Below are 10,841 nucleotides of genomic sequence, written 5' to 3'. Positions count from 1 at the left end.
TTATCTTATCTTTATTTTCGGTCTTTAATAAAATAGGCCAAAACCTCTCAAAAAATGCCTAAAATAGAAATGAGTAGAACCGTAAAACATTCCTGAAAGACACAAAATTTGTCTTGAACAAATGGAAATATATATAATACATTCTCAGATGAGAGGATTCAACATCATAAAGATGTCATAGCTCTCCCTACTTTGTAAAGTATTCTGGTAATGATTCCATCATTTCCCTCCACTCCTGGGGCTAGACGAGTTGATTATAAAGTTCATTTGGAAGAACAAATAAGCAAGAATAGCCGAGAAAATGCTGAAAAAAAGGGAAGAGGGACAGCCCTCACAGATAATAGAACATATCAAAAAGCTTCTATGATGAAAGCAGCCTCGCGCACGTTTAGACCCTGCGGAGGTATCATTTCTCATCTCCGGAGTGGCAAACACTCACAATGTGACGTTTCGCTGGTGACCTTGTGGGAACCGTGCATACAGCGCTGGTGAGAACACAATATGGCACAGCCCCTACGAGAGAAATGTGGGGATACCCAGCAAAACCCCATATGCCTTTATGCTTTGACCCAGAGCTCCCACTTCTAGGGATCTATCCCACAGAAACCCTGGCAAAAACAAGAAAAAATGTCTGCAGAAGGCTTTTCATTGCTGAATTATTTTTTTTTTAAGATTTTTTATTTATTTATCTGAGAGAGAGAATGGGAGACAGAGAGCATGAGAGGGGGAGGGTCAGAGGGAGAAGCAGACTCCCCGCTGAGCAGGGAGCCCGATGTGGGACTCGATCCTGGGACTCCAGAATCATGACCTGAGCCGAAGGCAGTTGCTTAACCAACTGAGCCACCCAGGCGCCCCTGAATTATATTTTTAATACCAGAAGACCAGAAACACAGGTGGTTGATTGGATAATTTGCGCAGCGTGCAAAGGTAAACGGGAATGGAGAGGCCTGTAGGAGCCGCTCTGGGGGGTGTGGGGATCTGGTGAATGTATCTGGCATGTGGAATGGATGGGAATTTGGGGGAGCCAGGAGGCAGATGGTAGTGGGTTGAATGGTGACCCTCTAAAAGAGAGGTCCCTCTTTAACCTGTGAACATGACCTTATTTGGAAAATCTGAGTCTTTGCAAAGGTAATTAAAGATCGCGAGTTGAGATCATCTAGGTTCAGCCGGTGGGCCCGAAATCCGATGACGCGTGTTCTTAGAAGAGAGAGGAGGGAGGAGCAGGCAGAGAGGCACAGAGAAGGTGATGAAGATGGGGGCACACTGGTGGCATGGCCCTACGGATGGCAGGCAGCCCCCAGACGCGGGAGGAGGCAGGGAGGACCCCCACCCCCACCCCCACCCCCAGAGCCTTCAAAGGAAGCACAGCCCTGCTGACTCCTTGATCGCAGACTTCTGGACTCTAGAACTGTGAGAGAGGGAATTTCTGTTGTTTTAAGCCACCAAGTTTGTGGTAAATTGTTACAACAGCCAATACAGATGTTGGTGGTCCTCTGAGATAGGTCTTTAAGTGCAAAAAGCCAGGCCGGATGCGTGTCGGGTGTGCTACTGTCTCTCCGAGGGGGCAGCGAATACAAACACAGATGTGGGCGTGTTTGCGTACATACACTCACAGGTGTATTCCCCAAATAGTCACCTGTAAGGAGAAGGAAAAATGGGAGGGAAGGGCAAGAATAAAAACAATATACTTTGTTTTGTATATTTGTCTTTGGAACCATGTCAGTATTTTACATAATTATAAAATAAAATTGAAAATCCAAGATAAAGTGAAACACATGTGTACCCAAGTGATAGCCACACAGAATGGAAAGATTCCAACTTACTTTAAAACACCGTACATTTGAGTACATATTCCTAGTGAGATACATCTTAAAAACTAAAAGAACTGAGAGAAAAATGACAGTTTCCAGTAATTAGATTATTGGCCGCCGCGTTGGTTCTGTTATTCTGAAACCGGTGTGTGTGTGTGTGAGATATGGGATAAAGCGAATGAGTAATTATGTGACATTGTCATCCCTTTATCCGGAAAAAAAAGAAAAGAAACAAAGAAAATATTATCTATTTAAAAGGCCTAAAAACAATGACCAGCCCGGTAGCAACGAGTATGAAGACTCCCCGGAGAAATGCCCATTTCCAGGTCAGAAACGTGTGGTCATGCGGGCTAGCAAGCGAGCCAGCTCAGACTCCCGGGGGCACACAAAAAAGGACCCAGGAGCCAACCAGGAAAGGCTCCCCCCAGCCAAAGACGGGAGAATTTAAGCATCAATAAGGACAACTCCAATGGATGAAAGCACACCAAACATATTTAAATTGTGTGTTCATGATAATGATCCTAAAAAAATTTTTTTTTCAAAAACCAAAACCAAATTGGTCACCACTGTACAGTGCTAGGAAAATATTTTATTTTTCTTTAAGTATTTTTTTTAAAGATTTTATTTATTTATTTGAGAGAGAGATAGAGAAGAGCCAGAGAGCACAAGCAGGGGGAGCGGCAGAGGGATAAGCAGGCTGCCGCCGAGAAAGGAGCCTGATGCGGGGCTCGATCCCAGGACCCTGCAATCATGACCTGAGCCGAAGGCAGATGCTTAACCATCTGCGCCACCCAGATGCCCCAATAATTATTTTCAAAACTGGTCAATAAAGAAACAAATTAAGCATCTATCTTGGTTTACCCAAACTGTACCACTAGGTCACCAAATAGATGGGTTTCTCTTTATAAAGGTATTTCAAAGTAAGTTTTAAAAAATTAATAGAATTAGAGTATCATCACTGTGCAACCTTAGTGAGTTAATGGATCTAGGCATCGATTGCCAAGTTTCAAACATTAAAAAAAAAGATTTTGTAAGTCACTGATGGATGAACATAGGAATTCTCGCGACCCGTTCCCTCCCCCTCCCCCCAAAAAGGGAAGGAAATGAACTGGAATCTGATCAAGCTTCTAGATTCAACAACAGCTTTCCCCCCAGTATTTATTCGTTGAAAATAGAATTCATAGGAACATGTTAAGCTCCACCACAGGGAGCCAATCAGCAAAACCCAGAACATGGGAGGCTCTGAGGACATGCAGTCTTGTTTCTTCAAGAAATTACCCTGCTGTTACTCTAGATCCTGTAGATTAAAGACAGACACAACTATAGTGAGATACCACTTCACGCCTACAAGGATGGCCACGATCGAAACGACATGTGTCGGCCAGGATGTGGAGAAATCAGAACCCTCGTGCATTGCCGGTGGGGATGGAAAATGGTGCAGCTGCTTGGGCGAACAGCCTGGCAGCTCTTCAAAAGGCTCACCACAGAGTTACCGTCTGACCCAACAATTCCACCTTTAGCTTTAGGCCGAAGAGAAATGAAAACATACACTCACACAAAAAACTGGAACATGAATGATGGTGGCAGCATCATTCGTATTACCCAGAGTGGAAACCACCCAAATGTCCATCGACTGATGAATGCATACACAAAATGTGCTCTGTCCACATAATGGAATATTCTTCAGCAATAACAAGGAATGAAGTCTTGACACCTGCGACAATGGGGATGAACCTGGAAAACCCAACGCTGGAAGAAGGAAGCCAGGCGCAAAAGGCTACATGTTGCAGGATTCCGTTTATATGCAGTATCCAGGATAGACAAATCCACAGAGCCAGGAAACAGGTTAGTGGTCGCCAGGGGTTGGGAGGGAGAATTGGGGGTGACTGTTAATGGGTCCGCGGTTTCTTTCTGGGGTGATGAGGAAGTTCTACAATTGATTGTAGTGACACCTGCATAATTACGAATATCCCCGAAACTGACACATTACACGCTTTAAACAGGTGAACTATATGGTATGTGAATTCTATCTCAAGAGAACTGTTACCAAAAAAAACCCCATAGGCATAAAAAACCCCAATAAATATATATTTGGATTCTGTTCAGTGAAAAAATGACACGAGACAGTTGGAAAAGTGAACCCTGGATATTTAATGACATTAGAAGTTATTAAATGTTAAAATGTGAGGATGCCGTGTATGCTTTTCTCTTTTAGCAATACATACTGCAAGTATTTACAGCTGAACTGAGAAGGTGTGTGGGATTTGCTTTGAAACACAGGAAGGGAGACAGGTCGAGGTGTAGACGAAACAGTCGGCCATGACTGATCCATGTTGAGAGGGGGAGGGCTACATGTGTGTTCATTTTACTATTCTACTTTTATATCTTTGTTTTTATGTTGAAAAAAAATACTTCTAAAAAAGATTTATTTAGAGAGAGATCACGTGCACAGGGGATGGACGGGTGGAGAGAGAGGGAGAGAGAGAATCCCAGACTCCACACTGAGCACAAAGCCCAACACGGGGCTCGATCTCGTGACCCTGAGACCATGACCCGAGCTAAAACCAAGAGTCAGACGGTTAACCGACTGAGCCACCCAGGAGCCCCGAAAAAATTGGTATATTCTTATATATTTAAGTCCATGTAATTACATTTTTCTTAAAAAAAAATAAAAATCACGCATTTCCATTCTGTTCTTAAGGCAGGTTAGTTTAATTTTATAGAAGGAATACTTTCAAACAATACAAATGACACAATTAGGGAAGGGTGACAAAAACAGAGATGAATACTGATTATAACTTATTCCCACGACAGAAGGTTACTTATTTCAGCAGTGACAATTTAGTGATCGGATGACGTGAAGACCAAATTCCCTTTGACTCATTGCACTGCTTCTAAAGAATCCTGGTGGCGGACTTGGGATTGTCTCTGGGCTGGAAGTGCTGGTCAAACAGGGCAGCTTTCTTATCCCAAAGCACGGTTATGGGCAAATTCAAACAGAAGATGGAAGCAGCCCTTCCGACAACAGGACTTCACCTTTCTGACGTGTGGGCTATTCGCTGGGGGGCGGCAGTCTTCACTAGAAAGAAGCTGCAAAACCAGGTCAGGAGAGAGAAGCCAAGCATGGGACTTCTGCCCGCCGCCGGCTCGGCTGTGTCGCTGTCCACGGGCCCCTGTCAGCCCGGCCGGGGAGCAGCACAGAGCCCATCACCCTCTACCTCCCCCATGTGTCTGGCTTTTCTCTCCTGCTCACTTGGTCCCATTTGGGTGCAAAGGCAGACCCTTGCAGGGAGGCAGGAGAAGTCAATTAGAAGTCAATCTGGTGGCAAATCCAAGCACTCCTCGGACTGCCACTGGAGTAGGGACTGTTTGTTTCTGGCGGGGCAAAGAGTTTAAAAAAAAAAAAAAAAAAACAACTCACACACACACACAACCAAACTCTGGGGTGTGGGGGGTAAGCACCCCAAACAGAAGCCTAGATCTACTGGGCAGTGAAGTTAATTGAAACCCCTGGGTGGAGGGCCTTCTGTATTGGCGCGGTGGGTGCCCCCCCCGTTGCTAATAGGGGTTGGCAGAAAAGTTGCCTCGAGCCCCCATCCCACGCAGAGAGTGCTCCACGTGGCAGGTGCTAAGGAGCACTTCCGGCCCAACGGTTCCCGGGGACCTTTCCGTAGCCAGGGAGCAGGGCGCCTGAGAGGGGCATGATTTGCCCTCCACACGCCCGAGTCTGGTGGCAGTTCTTTTTTGGAGTTAAAAGTATCATCAGCTGGGGGCACAGAGAAGGCCTGCCATTGTCCTCACCTGCTCGGCAATGTGCTCGGCTGGGGGGCCGGTTCTGGCAAGCTTTGGGACCTGGCGCATCTCTACCTCCGTTGGGGGTTACGTACCCAGAGAAATTAGCCAACAAAAAGCAGCGCGACTAGAGGCAGAAAGAGAAAGCTGGGGCTGTGTGCTGTGAGAGCACGGCGTCTTCAGTCCCGGCGCCAGGGACAAACCCCCTGTGATAGGCCTCGTGTCAATGAAATGCTTCTACAAAATTCCGTTTTAACAATGTAAAAAGGCAGGCAGGTTATACAAGGGGGCGGTTACAGACTAATGAGGACAGAGAGAGAGACTCTGATTCAAGGTGGGCATTTCCCAGGGAGGGGCAGAAAGATCTAGAAGAGAGTTCTGTCTTCTTGTATGGTTCGTGTGATCCACCTCGTTTACTGGCCTGAGGCCTCGGAAGGGAGAGCGCATTTCATATATAATAAATAGGCGTTCGGCAAAATATTTAGATCATTTGACATTTTAAAAGAATATTGGTATATTTTTATTACATTTTATTACATAAAATTTTTTTTCCCCTCAAGAACTACTTCTAAGATTTCTTAGGAAATACTGGGTAGACTCCAGTATGGGGGGGTCGCAGTTTGATTTAAATCAAATACTCTCGTGTCAGTGACTCGCTGGTAACTGCCGTTACCCACACATGCTTGCTTCCTTCCTTCCACAAACGAGCGCCTTCAAAGGCCATCACGTCTACGTTATGAGCGCTACGCCCCTCCGTGGACTCAAGGATCGTCTGGAAACACGCGCTCCTAGTTCTCGTCGCTTCCCTTCATGACAGAGTCACAGTGCAGGAGCTCCACGCTGCCTCGTTGGTCATGATCGGATGGGGCGGACTCAAAGCGGGGGCTGCCTGTGGTCTGGGAGGGCAGGCAGTGTGGCCGCCCCGCCGGACAGGCGGCTGCAGGCCGGGGGCCCGCCTCACACTCCCAGGGAGCACACAGAGACGCACATGACAACAGGACAGGCTGGCGGGGCGCGGTCCGCGCGGGACACAGCTCGGCAACGCACGCGCGGCCGGGGTGGGAAGCGAACGCGGGGTGCGGAGTGTACAAGGCGCACGGTAGGTACGCGTACTGGAAACTGATACAAGTGACGAATTCAGCAGAGTGTTTGCGTTTGGGGTGTCAGAAACAAAACCGGCCCCAAAGTTCCATTCTACAGCATGACAAATACTGAAGCACAAAAGTTTAGTCTTAAAATACATCTTAAAGTCAGTATTTTCCTTCAAGGAAAAAAAAGTACTATAAATAAATTACAATACAGTGAATTTGCCTGAACTCACTTTGTTTTCTGTCTTCCAGCCTTTAAGTCAAATAAAACAGCGTAAAAACTGTACACTCTTAACACGATAGTTGATCTTTTATAAAATAACCTGTCTTCAGAGATGTCAATTTCACAACAAGGAAAAACCAAGCCCTGTTGCCGTCACTATTATAAAATATATATGTATAGATATATGTGTGTGTTTTTTACAAAGTGTGTATATTAATAGCTTTGCACAAATATCTTAAGGACAAATTTAGCTAGTCTAAGAACTTCATGAAAATAAACCAGGCAGATAAATACTTCATGTGTACAAAGCACTGTGTCAAACATCGTCGGCAGGCAGAGGAGGTACGTTAATCCTTGGTCTTGTAAAAAATGCTATCTTCTCCCTGGGATTGGAAAGGATTACAGGTTAGAAGTGGATATAAATGCAACGAAAGCTCTCATATCAATGACAGCTTCTCTTACTCATACAAAAATGTGAACTTCAATTCCTAACAACACATCTATCTGTATGCAGATTCTCTAAATGTTGCCAGACGTCAGGAAGGCCCGCGAGGGTAAGGGCTGTCTGCAGCACCTAGAAGAGGGCCTGCTGTGTAGAAGGTGCTCTACAAATATTTGCTTTATTAACAAACGAATGAATATGAAAAGCTATACAAATGAAGGAGTTCTAAATCATGACTGAAGGAAGACAGTTACAGTGTTGTAGGTCCCTTTATGACGGGGATGTGAAAATTCAGGGTATAAAAAAATTAAGGCTAAAAGACACATATTATTCAGCCATAAAAAGGACTGAGGTTCTAACACATTATCCTAAGTCAAAGCAGCCAAGCACAAAAGATCACATAGTGCAGGACTCCACGTACATGGAGCACCCAGAATTGGCAAAGCCAGAGAGAGCGAAAGCGGCCTGGGGGGGTGGGGGTGGGGGGGCAGGGGCTGTGGGGAGGGGGAAACGGGGAGTGGCTGCTTCATGGGGACGGGGTTTCCTTCTGGGGTGAAGGAATGTTCTGGAACTGGATAGGGGGGCGGTTCCACCTCACTGTGACTACACTAAATGCCACGGAGTCACTCACTTTAAAACGGTGACTTGTATGCTATGTGAATTTTGCCTTGATTTTTTAAAAAGTCAGACACAAAAGAATATAGATGTCGCTGTTAATTCTCATACGAAAAACAAAAACAGGGAAAACTAACGTACGCCATTCAAATTCAAAACTGTGGTTATTCTGGTGTGGGAAATCAAGGGGGGGGGCGCCGAGAGTGTTCGATTCTTGCCGTGCGGAGTTGGGACGTCTCACCGAACTGCTTCATACATACAAAATGCACGCTTTCCTGTACGTCTGTTATGCTTCAATCAAAAGTTAGGTAAAAAGGCAAAGGCGATCCGTGTGAATATATATGTATGTCAACCACTGGGTTGTTCACAATAGCAAGTATTTGGAAAGAAAGTTATAAAATAGAGTAGTTAGGCAAATTATATCTTAGATGAAACATTATAGCCAAAAAAGACAACAGATTATGTGGAAACACAGGATATTTTTATTTAAAAAAAAAAGCAAAATGCAAACTCGAACCCGCATTATGACAAGCAGCATGAACAACACCGGTGTCTAGACAAAAAGGATCAAAAGAAGAAAAAGTCAAAATGCTAATAGCAGTGGGGATTCTGGTTTTATTCTGAACTGCCCGTGGGTTTTTTAAAAATACTTACTTTTTATGACGGCAAAGGTGTGACAGTAAAAGGAAAGCAAGCAAGTGGGGCCTGCGGCCTTCCCTACCTGAAGGTCTGCACCTGGATGGGCTCTCTGCGCTTCTGCCCACGCAGCTGGCAGACCCCTTTGGAGGCCTTCTTCAGCATCTTCTCAGCTGCCTGTTCTTGATGGAAGTCAAGTTTGGTCTGTCTTGTCTGGAACGGCACCATTGGATGAACGAGACATTTTTACTTCTAGTTTTAAGGAAGAAGGAACAAAGCTACTCCCAGCCCTGGGCTCCCGAGGGGAGAAAGGCCTGCCCCATCCACACACACGCCTGCTACAGGGAATCTTCACAGGAGCCACTGGGGTCCCTGGGGTCATGCCTGGCAGACACCGGACCCAGAACATTCCACTACAAAGCGGAGGGTGGCCATGCCAGAAGGAGGGTCTGGGGAGCCTTCCTTCCAGCAGCCCCCCACCTGAGGCAGCTGTTGGTGCCACTGGGAATACCAGCTGCCCGGCCCACGGAGGGAGAAACCCAGCTCCTCCAGACGAGCACTCGGAGTGTTTACAGTACAGCTCCATCATCATGCCCAGGCGGGCCCAGGACGCCAGAGGGACCCCGTGGCAGGTCTCTCCAGGCAGGGCCCCGGCCTCTCACCTGCCTCTCTGCCTCCTTCAGCAGGCTCCGGAATCGCTCGTCCCGCAGCACCCAGTGGGGGAGGTCCGTCTGGCCCCGGAGCTGCGCGTCTTCTAAGCGCTGCCTCAGTTCACGCAGGGTGCAGATCTCCTCGTTCAGCTGCCTCTGCCGCGTTCGGGAGGCCTGGAGATCCAGCTCCAGGTCCAGGGAGGTGCGGGCCATGAGCTCGGCCAGGGAGGACCTGCAGGGCTGCGGGAGACGGCAGCTGTGAGCACACACGCGGGGCCCCGGCCGTCTGCGAGGTCCTTCCACAACGAGTGGGGACGGGTGTCTCTCTACGTGGGGCCGGTGTCAGACAGATTTGGGCGAGATTAAGTCTCCAGTTCAATATCAAGTTAGTGACGCTAATGGTCTGCTTTAATGGTGACCCGTGCGTTTGCAAAAGTGTGGAGAAAGAGACCGTCCCATATGGAGCTGGTGGGGTCAAAAACGGGTATAATCTTACAAGTAAATAAATAAAGAATGGGTACAATCTTTCTGAAGTTCTACTTGACAATACACATCAAGCCACGCATTGTCTTTGGTTCTGAAATTTCATTTTGACTTGCCTTTGAAAGGCACAACTCATGACATGCAAAAGTGATGCAATTCAAGTTCAGGACAGAGAAAACCTAAATATATAACAAGAGAAAACGGATTAAGTGAATTATAAGGTCAGCATAAAATACAGCCACTGTAAAAAGTAGAAAAAATATATTGGAAAATCTTAAATGATCCATGGTATAAAGGGGGAAAAGCATGTCGTAAACCATCTGAGTGCTTTTTGTTTAAGATTATACATTCACACACACAAGCTGTCAAAACCTTTCCTCCCCATATAAGCCTCAAGTAAGCAAACCTGCCATGTGTAAGAAAACTAAGATGAGAGAAGACTTTTGTGTGTGGCGCTGAGAACAGTTATTTCCCATCCAAAGGGAAACGACCTCAGGAAAGGCAGTTACTGTAACACACACCAGCGTTGCTCAGTGGGCTGGATAACTGTAGGCTTTTTACACGCACATGACACTATTCTGCCCACGTACGGAACTGGAATGCAAAGATATGGTATGATTTAAGAAGTACAAGTTCACTTAAAAGCACTGCTCAATTCATAGCAGAGCTCGGCGGCTCTCAACCAGGGATGACCTGGCCCTCCAGGGGGCGCTGGGCAGTGTCTGGAGACACGTTTGCCGTCACAAGGTGGGGGGGGGGGGGCGCGCAGGGCAGTCCCCACAACAGTGACCCAGTCCGTGGTGTCCACAGCGCTCTAAACACAGGCACCACACAGACAGTTGGATCTACTACTATCTCTTTAAAAGAATCTTAGCCTGAAAAAGACAAGGAACTACTCGCTTACAAACAGAAAGCAGCAAAACTCTGTGAACTGACGCCGCGTGGAGGAAACGCTCGGTGGGTAAAGTAAATGCAAGCAGCAGGACAGGCCTTTGCAGAAGACTGCTCTATGCTGAAAAGCACCAATTTCTCAACTATACATACTCCCTCGTCAAAAGAGAGTCTTCTGTATAGGTTGGTTGGCTCTTTGTTAATTTATTA

General features: G+C 46.6%; 1 protein-coding gene across 3 annotated transcripts in view; it reads right to left on the bottom strand.

Moving 5' to 3' along the window:
- Positions 1 to 4,512: 4,512 nt before the first annotated feature.
- Positions 4,513 to 10,841, bottom strand: part of WWC3 (WWC family member 3) — a 114,506-nt gene continuing 108,177 nt past the window's right edge. For all 3 annotated transcript variants that reach the window (XM_032391100.1, XM_032391099.1, XM_032391101.1), the window contains 3 exons: positions 9,270 to 9,497; positions 8,693 to 8,820; positions 4,513 to 7,297 (listed from right to left, as the gene is read on the bottom strand). In XM_032391100.1, the coding sequence (XP_032246991.1) occupies positions 7,231 to 7,297; positions 8,693 to 8,820; positions 9,270 to 9,497 (423 nt within the window). In that variant the 3' untranslated portion in view covers positions 4,513 to 7,230. The remainder of the gene's footprint in view (positions 7,298 to 8,692; positions 8,821 to 9,269; positions 9,498 to 10,841) is intronic.

The sequence above is a fragment of the Phoca vitulina genome, unplaced genomic scaffold, assembly GCF_004348235.1.
Source record: "Phoca vitulina isolate PV1807 unplaced genomic scaffold, GSC_HSeal_1.0 scaffold60, whole genome shotgun sequence".
NCBI lineage: Eukaryota > Metazoa > Chordata > Mammalia > Carnivora > Phocidae > Phoca > Phoca vitulina.
The sequence above is the reverse complement of the archived record's forward strand: the minus strand, read 5'-3'. Positions and strand labels throughout refer to the sequence as shown.